Consider the following 25670-nt stretch of genomic DNA (forward strand, 5'->3'; position numbering starts at 1 on the left):
ACAAAAAAATATATAAACAGTGTTTTTCATCGGTGTATCTTTTCACTTCTTTCTTAAATATGTTGTATTCCTGACTGCACTTTTTATTTTCTTCGTTCATTTCAAAATAAAAATATTCCCCTGTAAGTATAATGATGTGCTGTAGTTGTTTTTAATTTGGGATTTAAGATATTACCACCTATTCTAGGTCGCGTACTTACGTTTTGTGACGTAGAAACACTACTATTTATTTTATATTTATGTATTTGAAGCAAAAAGTTCTTTTAATGTAACAATTTATATCTAAATCCTTATTTTTTTAAATAATTGAACAGTGGTAAAAGTAGACGGTTTTTTTAAACAACTTTTATTATCAATTTTTTTTTATTGCATTTATGGGAAATTTCGCCGTAAAATTAAATGCTTTAATTTGAAACGCGTGTGAGAAAACGTTTTTTATATCCAATTTCCCGTAGCACTGAACTATCGATTATGTATGGGAATTAAGATGGGCATTTTTGGCTTAGGAACTAATTAATTTGATTATTATATTTTTAGTTTTTATATATATATATTTTATATATAAATATATATTTTTAGTTTTTTGCTGATTTAATTTTTTTGCTGATTTAATTTTTAAGATCCTCATGACTTTTTAACTTGTTTTAACTATGTATTTATTTTTTAAAAATTTTATCACATCTTTTACTTTATTTTTTAATATGCTGTTTTTTTCTTTTCTTTCTTTAAATACGCTTTTTGCTATACAACATACATTCATTTTTTTATTATGACTTTAAATATGTTTCTTACTATGTATTCTGTTTTTATGTTTTTACTGCATTTATTACTTTGTTTTAATAATTTATTTTTTTTGCTACGTTTTTTTTACTATGTTTTTACTACATTTTTACTTTGTTTTTACTACAATTTTACTATGTTTTTACTACAATTTTACTATGTTTTTACTACAATTTTACTATGTTTTTACTACATTTTTTACCATGTTTTTACTCCATTTTTTACTTTGTTTTTCACTTTGTCCTGTATCTTTATAACTGTTTCTATAAATTGATTACTGTTTTTTATATTTTTTTGACTGTTTTAGAACGGGGTAAATAGCCCTAGTTAGTAGACAGTCAAAGCAACTTTACACAAAATATAATTTTGTGTATGTAATATAATGATAATAAATAATAAATAAAATAATAATTATTTACCTCGTATCCGGATTCAGCACTTTCGTGTATCTTGTCCCTTACATACTTGAAGCTGGTAGATTTCTGCTCCTCCTTGATCTTCACACTTCCAGAGCCTTCCATGATGAACTTGTGACCTTCCTGCTTGCTCTGATAAGTCGTTCTAAATAATAAAAAGTTAAAAGTTTGTTTTTACTTCTTGAAAAAACAGATGTTTTCCAGAAACAGCTGAAATAGTGTCGGGGGTAGCGACCGACCTTTTAAGATCCCCCCCCCTCCCCCAGGATGCCAGATTTTCATCCCTTGCTTATGACCGCGACTTCCCGGCTAAAATTGATCATGTAGGGGGTGTGCCGGCAGACTATTTGTGCCCACACTGCTGTAAGCTGATTATTTTAGAATTTTATTTTTTTTAAATATTTTTTTCTTTGCATTTTACATTTACCTATATACATTAGTTACAAAGACAAAAAAAAACTATTACATAAACACAAAAATAAAACCCACAAAGGCATGACCGTGTGGGTATACATTTTATTCTAAATTTCAATAAAGGCTTCTGGAAGAATAAGATAGATATCAATAAATATAAAATAAGTGCTAATATTAAAATATTTTTTTTGTCAAAAAAAAAAAAAAGTAAACGGTAAACCAGGGTATCGTCGGCACCCCCCCGGTAATTGGGACTCTTTTATTCAGACTCCAAAAAGATGGTTCGTAATTTTAGTGTTGAAAACGGAGTACTTAAATTTATCAGTGATTGAATGCACGTTTATTAAGCTAGTTTTGTATCAAATGTCATTATTTTGCTAAGAAATTATATTTTTTAATGGGCGCCAACTATACAAAAAAAAAATATTTCAAAATCAGGCACTGTGCCAATAACCAAAATGTTGTAGGGTTATTAGTTCATATTTGAATTGTTGGCACATGCCACTCAGTATTTTAAATGCATTATTGATATTTTGTTTATATTTAACGACAAATATAGTAAATTATTTTTGTATTTAGTACAAAAATTGCCTTAAAAAGAAACACTTCAAAGATTTTTTTAAAGTCAATTTTTTTTAAAAGAAAGAGCGTTGCTATCTTCATTAGATTCAGGTTGAGTTATACTTTGTTTTTTTGTAATTATATTAAATCCATTAGATAATTATAAAAAACTACCACGTCTTTTATTTTTTTCCATATACACGGAAATTTTAAAGGTGCAAATAAATGGCTGTAATAGATCCTCTGAATATTGATTAAAAGTTTAAAATCAACTAACATTTGTTGATGAAAAAAAAACGATTTCATTCAAATGATGTTTAATTTATAAATAAATATTAACTCAATCAATGCGCATAAAGTGACAATCATTGGTGATTTTACCCTATAATTTTTCATTATTTAACATCAATCTATGTTTGCAATGTGTACTAGCTATATATCACCAGCCTAGGGTTAAAAATAGAACTTACGTTCCGCTAAGGACGTCCTTTCCACCCTCTTTGGCGAAGAAGTTGATCTTTTTAGCTCCCTTAGCTGCTGGCTCCGACTTCGCTTCGAAGTGGATCTTGTTCAGTTTGATCTTAGCTGCATCTATTTCAACCTTAATGTCGAAATCCTCAGGAGCGATCAGTTTGGCGTCGACGTTCAGAACCATGTTGAAGTCAGCCATGTTCTCCAGTTTCGATTCGCCCCTGTACTGGTGCTCCCCTGTCCTTTGAGCGTTGATGTAGAATCTACAAATTATCATGAACATAAATTGTAGGGGTCTTTTCCAGAAGCATGTTGATATTATTAAATTTTCACCAAAACGAGCTTATTTTGAAAAAAATTGCCGTTAAAAAATCAGTTATTCGGAGTAAAAACGCGCTGTCCGCTTATAGAGATGCTATTTTGGACAGAACACTTAGATTTTTTTTAAATTGAATCGGCATTCACTTAGTAACACTTCATCATAAATTAATATGGAAATAAAACTTTGTTATTGGTGTTACACAATTACGATATTAGTTTTATATCACTCGTCGATGGGAGTAGTGCTCTCCCGAAACTATAGTTGTGTTCTTGTAAAATAATAAAATTGTGTAACACTAATAACAAAGTTTTGTTTTCATAATAATTAAGAACACATAGATTTTATAACACAAAAAATTAGAAAACTTTCCTATATCTTCAAGTCGATACGTAACATCTTATCCCTAATTAAACTCAAACAACTATATTTTATTTTATGTAACTCAATTATAACTTATGGCATAAAAGGATGGGGAGGCACTAATAAATCGATATTAAAACCTCTCGAATCTGCTCATAAATCAATCATTAAAATAATGTTTAAAAAGCCTTTCAGGTACCCCAGCGTCAAGATATTTGAGGAATTTGAGATCTTAGATATAAATAATTATATATTTTTAGAAAATTAATGTTTGTAAAAGTAAATTATTCTATCAAATCCCAAAAGGAACACTCCCACACTACCAGAAGTCAAACTAGATGGTTATGGGGTCTACCACAAATTCTGAATTCGGGCAAAGAAATGTCATGTTTCTGGGCCCCAAAATTTTCAATATGTTACCCAAACTTTGCAAAACCGTGACCAGAATTTAATTAAAAAATCGAAAAATTTACTCAAAAACATTATTATATAACAAATGGTATAAATTAATACTGTTAAACTGTATAGTTAATTAACTAATAAGTAGTAATTTTTTTTTTTTTTGCATAAAAATGTCTGCCTTATAACAGGTTGTACCTAGCTAGGCAGACTAGACATGATCCGGAAAAATTGAATCAATCAATCACACAATGTTTATAAAAAGTTATTGTTGTTTTTGTTAATAAACTATGATAAGTATACATACAGATGGAAAAAATATAACTAAATTATTTTTTGTCCAGTGGTTACATTTTACGGCTAGATGCTCTTGTATGTTAATAGGGCAGCATCTAGCCAGTCTAGCCTCTGCATCCAGTCTCTCGCTTTCAAAACTGACAGTTATGTCGAAATTTAATTCGATTTCAAAATTTAAATACATATCATTCAAATACATTTTCATTATAAAAATTCATAAAATTATATCATTTACACCAGTGTTTATTATATACATTTAAACAAAACTTCATATGATTGTTACCTTATACTTAAATTATTTTCATTTAAACTCTTTTATTTTTTTTCATTTAAATCTTAAAGTAGGGCACACATATCATACATATTGTTATGTGTGTTCTAATAATAACATTGCAAATATATTTAATTTATAAATTGTTTATCACATATGTCTTGACCATTATTTTAAATTTTGATATGTTTTTTTCTTCATAAATATTTTTTTCCATTTCGTAATACTTTTTAATTGCTTTAAATAAAATTGAATTTTGTGACTTTGCCTTTTTCCTAAATGGAAGTCTAATTTTGTTCTTTTCTCTAGTATTGTGATCGTGTTCATGCTGGTTCCGATCCATTTTTTTCCAAAATTCTGTTTTTTTCTTAGAGTTTATAATTTTATGAACAAATATCATTGTATAAATATTATTTCCAATATTATCTAATCATGATTTACAACCCCTGCTTGCACTTGTATATAATATAGAAATTTGTTTATTCTCCCGCCAGTCTGACGATGTCAGTCACGACGAAACCAGGTCACTGGTAAAAAAATATTAAAAACAGTTGAATAAAACTATATAAGTATTTATTATTGTATTCCGTGAAGCGGCCTGATTTTTTAAAATTTAAAGCATCCTCACCTCGCCGGCTTATTCTCGGGGCACGTAAACTTGAGGTCGATCAGAGAGCTGTCCTTTTTAGTCATGTCGACTGTGGACACTGCCGAATACTTCTTGCCATCAATATCCACTCCGATGTCAGATGAAAATGAGCGAGATTCTGGCCTCTGAAAATCAATCACAAATTTTATAATTACAGAAAATCTTATCATCATCATTCCCTTTCCGCACATTCCGGTGCATATGGCTCTACATTGGTACACCAATCGCAGTGTATCTTGAACGTTTTTGTTACACGAAGGTAAGATAATCAGTCTTGCGGTTCAGGTACCAGTCCAGGGACCATAACATATTCTGGAGTGAAAACACAATTTTAATTAAAGTTTTCATATCAACCTGCATATTGCAACATGCATATTTTATAGGCCAAATTTTTTTTTCCTGTTAATATTTCGTTAATTCCAAACTTTAAAAATTTTTCCCTATTTTAAAAAACACGCACTATCCTGAATTCAAACTAAAAATATTAACTCTTTTTTTGTATCATAATAATAAGGCAAATTTTCATGTTTTTTTTTATATTTATTTATCATCATACATATCTTTTACAGGATATTTTCTTTTCTCTTTATTATATTAAACAAAAATATTATACCTGTCTTTTTATTATAGGAGCAAAAAAATCATAAACATTTCTTGTATACCCACGAACAGACCATGCCTTTGTGGGATTTTTTGTTTACTATTCTTACTAATAATATGTATTTCATTGCTATGTAACTTTCATTTTTCAATACTCTGTTTTACCTCTTGTATATATTGTAAAAATAATTTTAAAATTACCTTGTATTTGATGGTGGTAAGTATCTTCTTAGCTGCCACTTGCTGGTTTGGCGGAAGCAGGATAGAGACTGTAAACTGTCCCTCTTTATCGTGTTGGCGGGTTCCATCCACAGCCACCTGCAATTTCTTCCCAGCTCCGTACTCTACATTTATATTGCTGCTGTATTTGTGAGTATTATCTGCAAAAAACATACAAAATACAATTAAACTATGAAATACTTTAACGAGTTTAATAGTAAAATTTTTAAATAAATATTTTTTTTTAATTTATACATCCACTCATTGATTATGCAGATGTATGTTAACCAAATGCTAATTCTGAACTGCCTGATAAGTTGGAGCGATTGCAGAATGTTTGTAAACGTTTTTTTTAAAATTTTTTTATTAATATTTATTTATTTTTATTTATATTTATTTATTATACGGCACAAGTGCCCTTTACAATATAAAAATATAATGAGTTAGCATACGAAAATTAAAAACTAAAAAACAATATTAAAACACGGCTATAAAATTAACAAGAAATATATATATATACATGTATGTATGCCAGCATACAAAATATAAAACGAATAATAACCAGAACATTAGCATAAGTAGCTTTTGCAAATAATTCGTCAATCGTTACTATAGAACATCATAAAATATTTATAAAGAGATGATTTGAATTCACAGAGACTCAAGTTAAAAATATCGAAATGAGGGGTACATTCGTTTCCTAGTCTGTGTATACGCGATATTGGTGAGTGACGAAGATAGTTGGTTTGATAAGGGTGACAATAATAAATACTATTTTGTCTAGTTCTACGTGTTGGTATATTAATATTGATTACATTCAGGAGTTTGCAACAATCGAATTAAGAATTAATGATTTTGTATAAAAATATTAGGTCAGTTATTTTCCTGCGATCCTCCAGAGTAGGTAAATTTAAAAAGTTTAACAAAAACATGTAGTCAATTTGTTCTATAGGAATATGCAGTTTAAAATTAATTAACCTTTAAAAATTTCGTTGGACTCTTTCAACATTGTTTATATGAATTTTGTAAAAAGGGGACCATATAGTAGAGTTGTACTCTAATTGGCTTCTAACCAAGGATATATACAAGAGTTTCATTATTTTAGCTAATTCAAAATCCTTTATGGTTGGTTCTAGGAATAAAACCCAAAGTTTTCCTACTTTTAGAAGTAATGTGGTTGATATGTCTTTTGAATTCAAGTTTTTCATTATATATGACACCAAAATCTCGAATCTCTGTGACTTTTTCCAGTTGAATGTTGTGTATTGAATAAAAACATAATAGTTTACATTTGAAACGTTTAAAAACAAATTATTAGAGATACACCAGTTACATATTTAATCTTCGCAAATTTGACCACATAACCGAATACCGCACGCAACTACACTGGCTCAGTATCAGGCGTAGAAGAAACATTCACATTCTATCACTTCTTCATAATATTTTGAGTAATCCCACTTCGCCTGTTTATTTGAGAGGGCTCTTGGACAACATGGACTGTCTCTTCGTTCCAGTAACGAGAGAACCCCTTTGATACCCATTCACCGCTATAATTCTTTTGCCCCCCCCCCCCCTTTACAATAGTAGCTGCTCGATAATTGTGGAACAATCGACCCACTAATGTTAGAGACGCCACCTTTTTATTTACATTTCAATCAAGGTTGAAATGTCACTATCTAAATGTTTGAGTTGTTCCTTTCTTCTTCTTTCCTTCCCATCCCCTCTGCTCTCTTCATAGTAAAATGAAGATCTTTAGTTAATTTTTGTTTCAAATTTTGTATAAAATTACAAGGTTCTGGAGGGAAGGAATATCTACAAGGAATAATTAAAAAAAATATATATTTATAGATGACAACCATGAAGTTTCGCATAAATAAATTGTCTATGTTTTTATGAATGTATGTATGTGTATGCACATGGGTGTATGTACGTGTGTGTGTATGTACATGTTTATATATACATGTGTGTATATGTGTGTATGTCTGTATGTATATGAATCAAAATGTGTATCCGAATAAGTTTATATTTTGTTTGTCTGTGCTCTATATTAATTTGTTAACTATTATAATATATAAAAATGTAATTGCCTAGCTTGGAACGGGGTATGTACCTTTGTTAGCTGGGCAAAGTGAATATGGAATTGTATTTTGATAAAGAGTGTGAATAAATAAATAAAATAAAATAAAATAAATAAATGACCGTTTGAGGTTCAGCTTGTAGTGAAATCCACACTAAAGGTATACATTTCATTATTTAAGCGTACAAAATAAAAAAAAAACAATAAAAAACACACTAATGTTTCTTTTAAGTAAGTTTAAGTACTTTTACTTTTTTATTGTAATACGAGTATTACAATTATAATTGATATTACTCTAAGAAAATAGCAGAATCACCTGTGAATGACCACTACTACCCCAGTAAATATAATACTCAGATTTAGTTACATCATAACATTATAAAACACCCTAACGCATTAGAATATGGATATATTCAAAGAGTTGCATAAGAAATAGCATCAAATAAAACACTTACCACACTTTCCTTATAAAAACACTATCAATCTCAGAACGATAACGGGAAGACGCACTATTACCTTTTGACAACACAGTTCAAAACCGATAGATCTGTTTCTTACCAAAAGATGTGTCCGCCTACTGCTTTTGTCATAGTTTCTAGTGTAAAAAGTTTTTGACTGGACACATGCAGCAATTCTTATTATATTGTGATTTATTAACCAATGGTCATTTACTGGGGGGTGGTGGTTTACTGGTGCTTTGACCCTACTAGAATATTTCCATGTACTTTTAATTTTCTAAAACTGAATGGCAGGAAGAAATCTTTTCTTTGTATATAAATTTTTAAATAAAAGTTTTAAAAAAATAATATAATTACCTTTCTCCTCGTGTGCCTTGTAGCCAGTTTCGAGGAGGAGAGCGTCCTGCTTTGGAATCTGGGCAGACAGGCGAACTTTACCCTCGTGCTTGGCGAACTGCATAGAAGCATCATAGGTGTAACTGTCAGAGTTAATCTGGACCTTTTTCTGGGAACTCAACTATAAAAAAAAACAAAAACATACCACAGTTATAAGAAGATCGTTGGTTTTTAGGAACAATAATTCAGGACTCATATCATTATTCTCAATACAATACAAAATTTAAAGATATAGATTACACAAACATCACTCTGTCAGATTGAAAATTTACACTAAAAATGCATTATGTAACTTAGTAGACAATATAATAATAAATATGTACATCTCCCTAGCCCTCCTTATCCTCTCTTCAATTATTCTTGTCCTAATCCCGCCCATTTTACAATATCTTACTGTTCTTATAAAAATAAAAAAATCATATTTTATTGAAAAATATTTACGAGTACATGAAAATAACATTTTTATATGTGGAAATCTGTTATTAGTTCTGAGTTTATACACTATTTCTGTTTGTTTACTATAAATATGTATGTAGAACTGTCGATTTCCCTAATAAAATAAAATAAAATAAATAAAAAATATCGAGTCTGTCCAACACCGTTTTCTAAGAAAAGTGGCATGGTTCCTCGGATTACAAAGGAGTAATTATTCCTATTTTTAAATAGAGCAATCTCTTAATCTATCTTCATTGGAGAGACGTAGAACTGAGATGGACCTTATATGCATTTTCAAAATACTAAATGCTATAAGTGGTATTGACATTTATTAGATTCGTTAGTACCTATTTAAATTTGATATTTGAATTTTGAATTATAGTGTATTGACATTTATTAGATTCGTAAGTACCTATTTAAATTTGATAGAATTATATTTTTCGTTTTTTTTTTATAAAACTCCATACTTAATGACTTTAATAAAAATTCCTCGGTTGATATATTATTTTTAAAAAATAAAATATTTGCGTTCTTATAATTTACCCAAATATTTTGATTTTGGTGATCATTTTCAACGAGTTATAAATAATTCACTATTAGAAAATGGAAATAAGGTTATGATAGAGTGGGGATATACAAGTCCCTATATGCTTGAAAAGACAAGTATATGAATCGTGCATATTGCCGGTGACAACATACGGACTACAAACCATGTCTATAACACAAAAAAGTAGCTAGAAATTAAAATGCACCCAACAATCCATGGAAAGACAGATGCTTGGTCTAAGAGACAGAATAAGAAATGAAGAAATAAGGCGCCGAACCGGAGTCGTGGATATCATGGATCGTGCAGCAAAATTGAAATGGCAGTGGGCAGGACACTTGTGGAGACAAAATGATGGCAGGGCAAACAAAAGAAGTGTCTGAAGGCCACAGAAAAAATGGCTCGATGACATTGCCTCTATTGCTGGTAAAACGTGGATGATGAAAGCGGATGATAGGAAGGAATGGAGACGTTTGGAAGAGGCCTTTATCCAGCAATGGAGAGAATAAAGCTGAAGAAGAAGAAGAAGGCTGGGGTTCACTGGCGGCTCTTGACCGAAAACATTGGCAGTGCATTTCTTTACATTTTTTCAACTTGTATATTAAGTTCAATAATATTATAACAATATGACAGGTCTGACGTGATAAACGAGCAATAGTATGACAGCCCGCGCATTGGAACCAGGAACGCTGAATTCGCCTAACATTATACGCACGTCATAGGTAACTAAATCAACTAAATTCGTACGAATATCATGTCATTACGCATGTTCAAAGTGACATTACAAACAAACTACAAATCTGCGGATACGTTGGCAACGCCCGGAATATAATAATAAGATAATATTATCTTCTCCCTCTAACGCACGATTCACCGGTATGAAGCGTTGTCTATCTCGCTCAAATGACAATTTTAGGAGATATGGTATATTTCAAACAAATTCAGGGTAAAGAATTGTACAAAACAGAATATGCACGGGGACGATTGCGCATGCGTAGTCAAGATGAGAAAATCGTCCGCTAGAGTCGATCTCGCTAGATCTTTTGGCGCTAGTATTCAATTATGATGTTAACGAGTATAATATTGCAACGAATCCATATTTTTTTGTACCTAAGACATTTTTTTTCTAACAATAAAATTCATCATTTATTTCCATATATTTTTACTTGGCTGTGCACTGCACTTATGCACATACTAAGGAACCGCCTCTGGTGGGGTTCGAACTTAGGACCTCTGATACGTGAGTCCGCAACACTACCACGGGACTACGACCCGATTCAAATAGTATAGTAAAACTCAACAAAACAAATTTTAATGTTAATTTCATCAAAATATTTTTTTAAATGTAGCGAGTACTCTCCGGTAAAAATCCTGCAAAAAAAATCGACTGGAGATTAGTCAGTCTCATGGTGTACTGGTTATTGCGTTTACCAGGCATTAAATAAGTATATAATTGTAAAATAATTAATTTCGATCCACATTGTATTTTATCATGTCGTGTAGATTTTTGCTGTGGTGTGAAATGGGCCAATCATGCGATATCACGCAGTGGGCTCGTGGTTTGCAAGTGCACCGTTGTGTTGAATTGTTACGCCGATGAAGTAAAAAAGTAATGAATATTCATTGAGGAAGTTCAGTGTCTTTTTTTATTTTTTTAATTTGTTAATAGAATATTAACCTAAGCCTTTTTTGAAAAATTTTATATATCTTATTATCAGCGCTTTGATTTTTTAAAGTTTTGTATTTCTGAAATAACTACGCGTGTGACGTCAGAGGTTGTATTATGACAGTTCTTCCGATTGGTTCGTTTACGGTGACTAAAGCTAGGGTTTCCTAGGACAGCGGTGGCCGTATTTTAACGGCCGTAGTGAACGGTGATGCAGTGGACAGCCATCGTAAAGGTGATTAGAGAGCGGTTTCCTAGGAAAACGGTGTTAAATGGTGTTGATAACACCGTTTTCCTAGAAAACCACACTCTAGTCACCTTAACGACGGCTGTCCACTGCATCACCGTTCACTACGGCCGTTAAAATACGGGCACCGCTGTCCTAGGAAACCCTAGCTTAAGTCGAATATCCTTCAATGCTCCATATCATTGGATGGTTCATATGAACCAGTGACGTCCTCAAAGTAGTGCGTTTTTATTAAAATATATATTTTTTTTTTTTCGTACATTTTTAAGAAATTTTAGCGTACAATTTAATGCTCAAATATTTACCGCGCGCAAGAAAACATTTTTTGTATCCAATTTCCCGTAGGGCTGAAGTTCCTCATTGCCTCAAACATTCTTTATGTCTCACTCTCGACGCTATAGATATAAAATTTGTCTCATTCGTCTAAGAGACCGCGTTCTTTTGCTTCGTCCTTCCTCTGCCAGTTTCATGTTTCACATCCCTACTATTTCGAGCATTTTGAAGCGCTGTGGGCGCTAGGATCACGTGGTACTGGCTATCGTGCCGGCAGTGCCCCCAAACGGCAAAGAAGGGAAATTACGAAGAATTACACGTGGTAGACGCACTGACTGGGAGAAATGTGAATATAGTACTGCGCAACAAAAAGTAATACCCTTGAAATTCTTCTCCATAATATTTTTTCTATTGTCATAAAATACTCAATTAGATCTCTAACACTACATAAAAATATGAATTAATATTGAAATATGGTACTCACGGAGAAGTATTTAGCATCGTCAAGGGGGATTGTGAGGGAGTCAGTTGATACAAACTTGAGGTCACGAGCTTTGTCTAATGGCAACACCATGTGAAGATTTACATCACTTTCGAGTCTGGAACAAAAATTCAATATAAAACTTGGAAATTGGAAAAGAAATATGACATTCTACAAATAGAGATAAAAATATCTAAATGGATTAAGAATAATAAATTATATTTTCAAAATCAATATGGGTATCGTGGAGAAATGTTTTCATGTATTTTTTTGTTCACTTTGCCTAGCTGTGTGACACAGTACTTATGATTTTCTTGTTGTTTTACTGTAGAATGTTTTATTATTTAAACTTTCTACCGAATATGCTGTATAATTATTAGGTTAATTTTTTTAATATAAATCTTGTATAATTTTTGGTTTGATTTTTTTTTATAAATCTTGGGTATAAGGTAATTCATGTTTAAAAAAAATAAGCCCAATATGTTAACATTATAAATGTTTATAAAAGGCAGATTTGCCGTTTATGTTTATAAAATAAAATAAATAAAATGTATAAATTAAAAAAAAATAAAAAAATACGTCACTAGAAAAACGCGACACGTTTGGCCTTCATAGTTGTGACGTCAAGATTCGTGACAACGTTCTGAACAAATTTGAATGCTCAAGAACAAATGAACATGAATCGTGGCGTATATGAAGGGGCGCGGCCGATGGAATGACCGTTTTTGCGGATATTAGAAATTACAAATTGAAAAATATTTTTTATGCTACTTATAAGTAACATTTTTTTTATTTCTGGGCAGAATTTCATAATCCTTTATTACTTTAAAAATGTGGGAAAAAAGTGGTATTTCTCTATTACGGAGTCCGATTCTTTATTTAAAACCATATAACCTTTTTAATACAGCGAACCGAATGAATAATTTTTCATACAAAAAACCTTGCAATTTCGTAAAAAATAAAAATCAATTTATCCAGTTAAGTGCTATGAGCGGTCTGTTTCAATGCTCAGAGGGCCAGCCATTAACTATCGCATGCATCTATACTAAGTTGTTTGTGGCAGTTTTGCAAGGCGTTTACGCAAATCGAGTACCTCTCTGCCTACCCCTCCGGGGAAATGGCGTGATGGTTAGTTAGTTAGTTAGAGTACCTCTTGTGAAGAAGGACTACACTGTTATTATAGTGTGTTGTGTTGAGGTATGGTCTGTTGTGATGGCGGCATGCTTACATTGTTGTGTCGTGTTGTGGAGTAGTGTGTGTTGAGGGCTGTTCTGTCGTTTTTATTGATCATTTTCACTTAATTAATTAATATCTCAGTAACCACTAATCTTCAAGCAAACCTTTATCACATATTTATTTATTCATATTTTTTTCCATTATAAACTATGATTAATAATAAAAATAATGTGACCTCACTAGGGGGTTACCCGTGCCGAGGACACTCAAAAGTACACTTTAAAAAAATATTTTTGAATTTGAGAATAAACAAAGAAGATTTAATAAAGAGAGATAATTAACAAAATGTTCATATTATGTATGTTTATAATGAATTTATGTACATCTAAATTATTTATATTACAAATCGCACAATGAAAGAACAAAAACATAACATAAGCTATACATTTGTAGAGCAGTTGATTCAACATTGGGTTGGGCGAATGAGACAATCCATTTTACTCCTACCTAGCTCCACGATCCCTTTTTTATAGCCTTTTTGAACATTTTCTCGTTACTAATTGTTTTAATTGACAGTAGAAGTAGGTTATAGATTTTAATTGAATAATACTCAAAATCCCTTTGTTCGAAAGTGGTATTAGTTTGTATTTGTTTAAGTTGTCTTTGTGTTGAGGATCTAGTGATTATATTATTTATATGTGATGTATTGTAGGGGTTTTGTCTTTCATTTGAGTAAGAATAGTTTTTGAATCTGTAAGTGAGTATTGTTTTAACATTTAATTGCTTTTGTGTCGTATGTTGTGATTTGTGGAATATTTCTTCGGCAGATATCTGTATCGGGACTCGTGAGCATTATTTTAATTATGGATTTTTGTGCAATAAATACACTATTCAAAACTGCGTCGCTCGCACCATCCCATCCGATTATAACGTTCTCCAAAATATATAGGTATATTAGATCTTTTAGATAAAATATTTTGTCCACCAGGATCTCAAAAAATGACAAAATATCGAGTACCCTGAGACAAATATTTAAAACATTTATTTAAGAGATAGAGATGTCACCTAATTAGATCACTAAGCAAGACACATGTATAATTTTAATAGGATGAAAAGAGACAGTGATTATCCGGCGATCATTTCCTAACCTCAAGTAATCACACAGTGATTCGAGGGAGTTTTTTCACACAGTATCTACGTTTAAGGTTAACGTACTTGCGTAGCTGTGAACAATGACTCAATGCGTTAAGAAGACGTGTCTAGAAATTGTTGTGGTGTTTGTGACGCGCCATAATCCCCTTCCTTTTTCATGTACCCTCATCTTTGAAAAACGCTAAATTAAACTTAAAAACTCACTTTTTGTCTCCATCTTGAGGGAAAGCCATGTTGTATCCACCGTCAAGGTCCAGCGAAGCCTTCTGTCCATAGGATCCCTTGATCTTATATTTAGCGTCTCTCTTTTCCTCGTCTAAAGCTGCGTTAAAGAAGTCGTATGTGCCTGTGAGAGCAATATTTTCCTTGCAAATTGCTCCAGTAATTTCCAGCTATAAAAAAAGACACAGAGTTATTTAGAGTAAAAAAAACTCCACCTACGTCTCAGTGAATGAAGTAGGTCTGTGAGTGAAATGAACCAGAATCCTGGACTAGTGTTCGCACATGATGGCTACTCTCAGGTAAAATCCTGAAAAGGGAAATGGGCGATTTTAAAGCGAAAATAAGTCAGTTGAAACAGAGCAACGGTCAAGACGTCTTTCGACCTCAAAAAGAAATTTGACAAAAATGATGAGTTTCAACCAGCAATTCATTATTCGAGTAAAACGAAAACGAAGTATATGCCTTGCATTTTTGGTGGTAACACTAACTCCCCTAATATATATATAGACAACACCTCTCACAAAAGTTAACAGTTCTAATACTTCGGATCTGTAGTAACGCATGATGCGTCAGTAAATGCAGATGTAATACGCCGAGTGAATACGGGTTGGATAAAATGGAGAGCCTTGTCAGGTTGTATGTGTGACCCAAAAATGCCGATAAAAACCAAAGGTAAAATATACCAGATGGCCGTTCGTCCAGCTATGCTTTACGGATCAGAATACTGGACCACGGAGAAAAAGCATGAGCAGAAAATTCATACTACAGAAATGAAGACGCTTAGATGGTTCGCAGGTGTTACCAGGATTGATAAGATAATAAATTAAATTTTCGCAAAATATGAAGTCGTACCTATTCCGGAGAAACTAAAAGAAACTAGACTCCGATGGTACGGACACGTTAATAGACGGAATGACGACCATGTGGTCAGAATTGTCTTGGATATCCCCACACAAATGAGAGCTCGAGGTTGTCCACAAGCCACCTGGTGGACCAATATTGAGAGGAACCTGAGGAGGGAGCAGCTGACCAGTGAAATGACACAAGACAGGAAGAATTGGAGACTGCGTACCAGAAGGACGGACCTAGATGAACTGGGAAGAGACATGGAAAAAGTGTTATGAAATTTGTATTAGTTTAATATTTATAATTATCCTTACCTTGGTGTCAACGGTTTTCCTCTTGTTCTTGGGAGTAATCTTGACGTGTAGCTTGGCATCCAAGTCCTTCTCATCGCTGTTGACAAAGTGGAGATGGTGCTCTGCCTCAGCTTGTCCGGTCTCTCGGTTCATACTGATGAGGCGCCCATTGTATGTCAGCTTGGTCGGGTGTTTGCCGGTCCCGGGAACATATGTAGTCTCAAAAGCAATCGAGCCTTTGACGTCCTATAGGAAAATTTAAATATAAATATGAGGCATTAAAAGCCAAAGGAATTTAAGGGTCAGATATTAAAAACGTCCCTTAGCATCATTCCTACAGAAGCGATATGAGTATTACTGATGATTGAACTATTAATAGTTAGGTAAATTTAAAATCTCAAAATAATTTGTTTCAAATACCATTTTAAATAAATGCAGAAACTTATAGAAAAACACGTAAAACGAATTTTCAAGAATGATATATTGCGAGGTTAACATAAGCTGTGTCTGTTTTTTTTTATTTTAAAAATGAGCACTTAAAGTTAAAGAAAATGGTAGAAAATAATACGTCATTCGAAAGAAAAATTTCTGCTCTACGAGTAACTGTGTTTATTTATACATTACACAAATTTTATTTGATTAAAAACCTTCAAAATGGAATGTCAAATATACGACAGTGAGCGTTTTTGGCATCAATAGTCGGCCTCGTGGTGTAGTGGTCAACGCGTTTGCCTACAATGCAAGAGGTCTCTGGTTCGATTCCCGACATGGTCAACATGAAATATTAATTTTAAAAGGTGTTTTTACGCTGGAATATTTTATAGTCCCTGGACTGGCACCTGAACCATAAGATTGTTCATCTTATCTTCATGTAACAAAAATGATCAAGATACACTGCGATTGGTGTGCCAATACAAATGTTCTATGGACTATTAGATGCGAAAAGGGAATGATGATGATGAACATTTTTGGCACCTCCTGTTCGCGTTCAATCTAGGGCTGCTCGATATACTGCTCAAAGCTCCGCGATATTTGCGTAATGTGCGTGTAGTGAAAATGCTATCAATTACATACTAATTTGTTTTTAAATAATTAAGGAGTATACATTATTGGCAAACTTATTGTTATCTTTTTTTGTTGTGTCCTCTTGTTCTCTTAATTAACTAATTAACTTCTCATTAACTTTTCTAGACATGTTTAAGTAAGTTTTTAATGTGATTCCAATTCGCTGTATTTTTTCAAAAGCAATAAAATCTGGCGCTCATAATAGTTGGAGATTTACTGAATATTTTGAAAGATAGTTTCTAGCTCTTTAATGTGGGAGTTATGGCGGTTTAATAATAGAATAATCATTGATTTGCTTACCTTATCCTTGGTGGTAGCTTCCCTCTCCCAGTGGGAGTTGTAGTTCCTTCCATCAGACCTCAGGAAGTTGATGGAACCGGAGAGTTTTCCATTCTCATAGTCTCCTGTAAAGGTCCTCTGAAGATGAAGCTCAGTACTGTCTCCACTGATCACCAGGGTGTTTCTAATATGACACAAATTGAAAAACATTCAAATTAGTTAGTGAATATGTTGATACAATGTTTTATTTATTGAACGAGAAAAGGCTGAAAACTCATGCACACATTCTTGTAGAACGCGAGAGAAATGACCTTCAGAAGAGCTCTAGGTGGCAAGTGGAAGTAACATTTCCCCTCTATACGCATGCGCAGGTTTGCGAAGGCGTTGCGTTCATCCAGTGTATTTTGAGAAGCGAAAAGATAAAGGCGTATTCTAGTGCTATGTCAACGCGAGTAAAAAACAGCGTGCACTTATCAAATTTTGAACTCCTGAAAAAGTGACTCCTACTGAGATTAATCCTTGTTTAAAGGCCTCGTATAATGACGATGCTGTTGACAAGTTTACTGATAATCAACAAGTACTAAAATTTCATGGTTGCGAGCCTGGAAAAGCCATAATTGTTGATGAAACATGCAGCGGACGTCAAATCAATGCCACAAACGATAAACATTGAAAACTTTTCGATCATTTGATTCAAAATGACCGGCAAGTCACCCAAAAGCGTATCGCAAACCATATTGGAATATTAAAGTAACGTGTCGACCATATTTTTCAAAAGTTGAGATACCGTAAAATTTGCAACATGACAACCTCGTGTGCAACTTGAGTGGAACTGATTCCACACCCTCCTTATTTCCTTGATCCTGCGCCTCACTCGCTTCACCTGCAAAATCGCCACTGATTACTTTTCAGTTACTTACTTAGAATCAAAGTCATTCATCAGCAGTTTGTTGTTGGTCGTTAAGGTGTATTTCTGGGCATTGTCTTTGCCGAAGTTAGGATACAAGTCCACAGCGATGTCATACTGGGGATTAGAAGCGAAGAAGGTGGTCTCCATCTTGATTTTCCTGCCGACCTACAAATAACATTTAAATGTTGATTATTTAACAATAAACATCGATTTAAAAAGGGAAAAGTAAATCAGTTCTCTTTAGTATAACAAAATGGGTTTTGGTAAAGAATGGAGGGACAAATTCGCTTTTGTGACCCGTCCCCAAATGTCACCAATTCGTTATTACGTTTTTTTAAATGTTTTTGTAGTAATTTTCCCAGATTTTGGTCCCGTGTCTTTAATAAAAAAATCTAATACTTGTATTAGCTCTAAATATATTTTGTTTGCCTTAGTGGGGTTGTACCGTTATACTAGAACTTGGTGTCATTTTGCCGTTTTTCATAGCAATAAACATGTTGAATTTCGTGCCAAAAACAAGAGTATTTGCAGGGAATTTTACTACATTACTTTCTAAACAATCTGCAGATGAAACATAATTCTTGTGGAGACTTACGGTGACTATGCTCTGTTGGAACATCATCTTAACTCTATCATGAGCAGCTGAGTGTCGTGTATTATAAACCCCTCAAACCTACCAAAACCATCACAAGAAAATATGTTATCGACTTCAATAAATTCGTTTAAGCCGAGCATTAAAGTAAACTTGGCCGCAATACAAGGAGAGACACGTAATTTTAGTAATTTTGCATCATATCGGTGCTCAACGTTCGGCCACATGTTGCAAGGCCAGTCAAAACATAATTGGAAACACTCAATTAGGAAGTCCTACCCCACTCGCCGTATTCACCGGTCAATGCTCCTTCCGATTACCACTTGTTTCGATCGATGATTCATGACCTGGCTGAGCAGCTCTTCCATTCTTATGTAGATGACAAAAAATGGCTATTCGTGGTTAACCTCAAAGATGAGTCGTTCTTGACGAATCATCGATGTTGCTAGCACGTTATTTTCGACAAATTTATTTTTAAAACTTAGGACAATACCGTAGAATTATAATAGTCCAGAAACCGCGTACGCGAATCAAACTGAAGCTGCCTAAACTACTTATGAGTTTGTGAATGAGCAGTTTTACGTTTCAGTCATTAGTTACTCTTTAGACATCGCTTAGTACGCAACTGCCGATTTAAATGCAATTATGACGTGTTGTGTCGTTTTTAAGTGTTAAAATACTGCTGGGATTAAATGGGAATATGGTGGGATCACATTTTATGTGTAAGTAGCGAATTATAAAATAAGAACTCGATTATTTTATCGTCTATCAGATTGTGCAATAAAACAAGGTGGACATTCCGTTAGTATTGCCAAGGTAGTCGATTTTTTTACCCGGCTTTATATTGATAAGCCTTAGTATAATATTCAAGCAGCAACCGACCGAAATAAATGGAAGAGGCTTTTATCCAGCAATGGGGACAGAAGTCTGTAGATCAAGAAGAAGAAATAGAAGTTGGTATCAATTTACCTAATTAAAAAAATATTGTGTAATGTTTTTTTTACGTTAACCGAGTGAAAGTGCATGTTTTTTTTATAATCCAGTCAGTAAAATATTTTTTATGTTACGATAATAATTGTTCACGGTCTGGCAACATTACGCGACCATTTCGCAGACAGGATATCAGAAATTTGAACACAGCGCGATGTATGCAAACTTGGTTCAACGCGCATTCTGGTATATTATAATTCTATGGACAATACCTTTGTGAAATCCAACAGCAGAAGGCCATTTCCTTTGTGGTCTGGGTTGACTTTGAACTGTCCCTGAGCATCGAGAATATCCTTGATGACGAGCTTCATGTTTCCACTCTTGGTCGGTTCCTTGACGACCTTTACCAAACCATCTACCAAATTGGTAGACCCGGCGTTGAGCTTGAAGTGAGAATTGTATGACGTTGGGTTGGACACGACTCCAATGTCGACCCTGGAATAAATTTTTAAAATATAATAAATTCAAGAACCAACAATTTTTCAGGAGAGTGTTACAACTGAATACCGATTGTTATTTTGAGTTCCTATCCGACCTCTCCGATATCAACGTCCCATTCCCTACTCATATTCTAACTCTCCCGTCCCATCCCAATAAACATGCATTCTAAATTTAATGTAAATATCTATTCTTTAATGGTATTAAGTTGTAAATTTGTTAAATTTATATCGATATGTATCATCATTATCATCAATGGCGCTACAGCCCGTTGTGGACCCTGGCCTCCTCCAGCATCTGTCTCTAATCCTCCCTGCAGCCTGCGGCTCTTTTCTAGTATGCCAGGCCAATTGCTCTAATGTCACTTTTCACGTTATCCAGCTATCTTAATTTTGGCCTGCCTCTGCTTCGTCTGCCTTCCGGAGTGGTATAAATAATATTTTTTGGGGTACGGTTATCATTCATTCTGTGCACATGGCCCAACCATTGTAATCTTATTTTTATGAGTTGTACAATGTTAGGTTCGCCATACAGTGCCTCTAATTCATGATTAAACCAACTCCTTCACACTCCGTTTTGATTGACAGCACCAAATATCTTCCTTAATATTTTTCTTTCAAACACTAATACCATATTTTCATCTCTTTTGATCTTAAACCAGCATTTGGCACCATATGCAAATTTACTCTCCCACAACCATTTTTGTGCGCCAATTGTTGTCCAAAAACGGTATGGCTGCTATGCCCCACACCTCATTTTCACTCGGTATAGGCCCCTGGGACTTCTTTTTACTATTTTTAATGAAAAAATATATGAAAAGACGATGTTTTACCGACTTGGCTGAGGTTCAAAAAAGAAAGACGGAAGCGCTATCAAGCTGATGATTCTAACAATGAAATAAAATATTTGACGAGAACATTAGCTCCGATAGAGATCTAAAGACTATTAAAGATTTTTTTTTATAATTAATTAAATATTTTTTCAAAATATGAATTTGGTTTCTGGCACCTTTTCAATTCAGTAGACAGAAGTGTTTAGGTGGCTAAGTTTGTATGAGGACCCAGTATTGCGGAGTATAACGCGATCCCTTGCCCAGGGCTACGGGTAAAGACCTCAATAGATGTGATGGCGGAGATGAAGTGCATCAGTACGGAGGAACAGGTGGAAGGGCACAAATAATCACTCAGGCCACCCGCGAGTACTTCGGGCAGTAAGCTATTAGGAGACAGCGGCATTGGGTAGCAGAGAAATAATAGTCAACGGTTGCATCCTAAGCTCCAATAAGCAAGAAGAGTTACTGTCCTGGCGTCAGGTAGCAACCGGTCGTAAAACAGAAACCAAATAATAAATCAAGTTCAACTTGTAGATTGAGGACTAGGAGGGCTGACCCCAAGTAAATGGGATATACAGCCAGTAGGAAGAAGAAAATCAATCCAGTTTATTTTGGATACCCCCCCTGGATATAAAAAACATACATAAATCATGCCAAATATTTCAGTTCTTACTTGTAATCTTCAGGTTTTATAGAAGTCTTGAAGGTAGCCACCACTCCGCAGTCCATATCTCCCGGAGTGAACTTGGTTTTCAGATTTCCAGAAACCTCGTACTTGCCGCCCGGGTTCATCTCCAGCTTACATTGGAACTTGCTCTTCATGTCAGTCTCAACTTCATACTTGCCTTCCAAGTCCATTCCTTTGTCGTTCACCTTGGCCTATAACAAATCGAAAAATTTTGAGCTGGATTCACCTAAAGCATAGACTCTAAGGGTTCCTCAGAAAACCATGTTTTTCTGGAGCCTGGTTAGCTCTGCAAAAAGTTTGAGCAATTATATACGAAAACAGCTCATTCTTAATACTTTTCCAAAACTAGTAAGGACGATTCCTGTGTAAAGAATCCGTTTTCCGTGACAGATACAGTAAAATCTAATTAGCTTAACTGTATCAAAAACATCCTTTACGCCTGGTGATATAACATCGGGCTACTTCAAACAATCGTCTCTAGATATCTTATTCTTAAAAGTAGGGGTCAGTGCTATACAAGCTCCTGACATCACTGCGACCTGTAAAGATCTATTCCGACAGGTTCTCGTGAATTTTTCTTGCCCTCCAAACCAGGTCTTAAAAGAGTCTGGCTACTGTGTGGAAGGCAAGAGTTCAGATTTTGCTAAATCTCCTCCTTCAAGTCCAGATCCGTAAAGTATCTGAGCTTGGAAAGGGAGACTTAGCAAAGTTTGGTTCTGCAGTGTAGGTGAGGAAACACTATATCTAGAAGTTTCGAAAAGGTATAATATTCTAGCAAGGTATTTGTTCAATCTGCAGATATAACCATTGATAACCCTCACATGATTTTGGTTGAGCTTTATTATGTCGAAAGCAAACTTATATTAGTAACAACAGTATAAAACAAATAAGTGCAACAGCTTCATTATTACCTCAAGTTTTCCGAACAAATCCCCTGGGTTCTGCAGTGTAGGTGAGGAAACACTATATCTAGAAGTTTCGAAAAGGTATAATATTCTAGCAAGGTATTTGTTCAATCTGCAGATATAACCATTGATAACCCTCACATGATTTTGGTTGAGCTTTATTATGTCGAAAGCAAACTTATATTAGTAACAACAGTATAAAACAAATAAGTGCAACAGCTTCATTATTACCTCAAGTTTTCCGAACAAATCCCCTGCTTTCTTCATGTTTTTCTTGCCTAGAAGTTCAAACTCTCCTTTAGACTGGGCATACTTTCCTTCTGCGTCGAGTTCAAACTTGTTAGCATCCAGAGCAGATTTGATTTCGTACGAGAGTTGTTGCAGTGGGTATGTGACTGTTAAAAAAAACATTGTTTAAAATATGAACTTGGAAAAAACATGGACTATAAACTAAAGCAGTAATTAATTCTTATCATAATATACAATAATAATTTGACCAACTATTTTGCGGTGACTTATGTATATCGACGCCGGTTAGCTAAAATACAATATTATTTTTCCCAAATAAGTGTAAGATCAAAAAATACTAAACTTTTAGATTCAAGTAGTTTTGTGCTCTTATTATACCGTGGTATAATTATATTTAGCGTTAATTGTCAAATTTTGGTTGGGTTAAGCGATTTTAGTCGATTTTGCTAAAACACAGTACAGCATAAAGAGATAAATAATTTGGATCGGCTTTTTAATCATTTAAAATTTGTACTGAGCATACGCGGACTTTGAATTTTAAACCGAGGTTCCTTCTTTCATGGAACTGTATAAATTTACTACTTATTTCAAGAACTGCGCGATGCGCTGAGATTTTTAAGGCCACAAGCGTAGTCCGCGGCAAGGAATGGTTGCGTATTAGGGGTGCTCGCGTCATATTTAGAAATATGATGCGATTGTTTGTCGATTCCGTCACAGATCCTTGCATTTAACGACAAATCAACATTATTATTTGTTAATTATAATAAACATTTTTTAAAATTAATATCATTATGATTTTTAAAATACTCTTGCGGTAAAATTTAGGGAACCAATAGTTCCATCCGTTATGTGAACGAACCTCGCGTGATATAGGTATCATCACTGTTGGTGCATACCTCTAATGGTTCAAGTAAGGTTTAAATTACCTTCGGTGTCCATACACCATGCATGCCCATGCATGCTGCCATAATTTCAACCGCTAGCTACATCACGTAAGGCTCACTGAAACTGCTTGACGCTGGCACGTTCGAGGCACACCAAAATCTCCGTGTCCCTCGTTGACTTAAGTTCGTTAGCGTTTTGCTCTCTCTGAGACTTTCAAACTACCTGATTAATATAAATTCATTTAACGGTTAACTATTAAGTATTGTGTTGCTAGCGGTTGAAATAATGGCAGCGTGAGTGCGTGCCCATAGGTGTGGTGCATATACTCGTATACAAGTTTGAAATTGTTTTTACTTACATTTGGTTTGGAAATCGTAATTTTCATATTTTTCAAGGTCTCCCTTGATAGTTGTGTGTGTGGAAATCTTGTTTTCCTTTGAATTGGGGTCTGATCCGTGAACGAAGGTAATATCCATGGACCTCTGTCAAAGAAAAAAAATCATTTTAACTGTTGAGATCAATTATAGTTTTGAATTGTCAAATATCTCCTTGATCTTTTTATTTTTTACGTTTTCTAATGTATCATCATTCTAATGGTGCACATGGCACTGCATTGGTAAATCATTCGCAGCGCATCTTGATCATTCACTTTTGCTTCAGTTGCCAGTCCAAGTACTATGAAATATTAGAAGTTAATGAATAGAAAACAGATAGCTGCTAAACGGCCGATATGTACAGAAAAATAGATCCATATTATTCGCAGAAGCCATATTCGTGGGTGTTGTAATTCATAATCCCTGATAGAAATAATGATAGATATTTCTAGCAGGGATGATGATCCATTCTTGTAAGAATGGATAATTATTATTTTCTTTAAGATATAAGTGTCGCATGAATCGCTTTTGAACCTTTTCTATTTCAAGTATGTGGTTTGATTCAGAAGGTTCCTTAATTATGGAACAGTATTCTAGTATGCTGCAGACTAATGTATCATACAATGTGCGAATTTAGGTAGTATTATTGAAATATTTATATAACGTCTGCATAACACCTATTCTCCTTTACGGATGTGAATCGTAGCACCTTACGAGGGCCCAAAACAGCAAAACTTTGGGTTTTGACAATAGATGTCAGAAGAGTTTTGGGTGTGCGGTGGTTTGACAACTGTTATCTGTTACTGATACGTTTGGCTTGGCCATGAGCTGCAGGTGCCTCCTGAGAGCCTTAACCACGCTTGCCTACTTTATAACGCATCAGATTCTTGACGTCTTGGACGTCCTCTGCTGATTGTTCGTTGGCAGTTCGTATCAGAACTATGGAACGCTTGGAGGATCTCCGCGGACACCACATGCTCCAACTAGGGAGCGGACATGGAACGATGATGATATTTAAAAGTAAAATGACTTACAAAATCGCTCTTCGCAACTCGTTCGAAGTTGAGTGTAAAGTCAGCTTCCGGGCTCAAGGTGTTGTGGAACTGGGCGAATCCTTTTGTAGTTTCGCCTGTTTTGATGTTCCCAGCGAATTTTCCCATCGTCTCTCCGGAAGTGATCTTCAGGTCTGTGCTGAAGCCGTCTTTGTCGGACATCACGAATCCGTTGAGGAATGTCTTGTCATTGGAGACTACGAGGCAGATGTTGTTGAAGGTAAATTTCTTGGACGTCGGAGTTTTATCGTATGTGATCGTACCTGAACAAAAGCGAAAAATTTATTAACATATGTGGAAGCTTGTGTACAAGTAAACTGTGACTTTAAACTTGTTGCAACAAAGAATAAAAACATTTTTGAGATGGAAATGCAGATTCATTTCAC

General features: G+C 34.1%; 1 protein-coding gene across 1 annotated transcript in view; it reads right to left on the minus strand.

The window, feature by feature from the left end:
* The window catches only part of LOC148280671 (apolipophorins-like), a 108577-nt gene that overhangs the window by 37829 nt on the left and 45078 nt on the right, over positions 1–25670 (minus strand). Inside the window, 15 exon segments of the mRNA XM_088228026.1 lie at positions 1200–1341; positions 2642–2905; positions 4920–5065; positions 5742–5920; positions 8652–8811; positions 12340–12454; positions 14869–15056; positions 16047–16271; positions 17391–17553; positions 18290–18444; positions 20074–20296; positions 21805–22010; positions 22956–23119; positions 24217–24340; positions 25267–25547. Of these exon segments, the coding sequence (XP_088084152.1) occupies positions 1200–1341; positions 2642–2905; positions 4920–5065; positions 5742–5920; positions 8652–8811; positions 12340–12454; positions 14869–15056; positions 16047–16271; positions 17391–17553; positions 18290–18444; positions 20074–20296; positions 21805–22010; positions 22956–23119; positions 24217–24340; positions 25267–25547 (2735 nt within the window).

Source organism: Micrasema longulum, unplaced genomic scaffold, assembly GCF_059751315.1.
Source record: "Micrasema longulum isolate JH-2025_06_02 unplaced genomic scaffold, ASM5975131v1 h1tg000554l, whole genome shotgun sequence".
NCBI classification, from domain to species: domain Eukaryota; kingdom Metazoa; phylum Arthropoda; class Insecta; order Trichoptera; family Brachycentridae; genus Micrasema; species Micrasema longulum.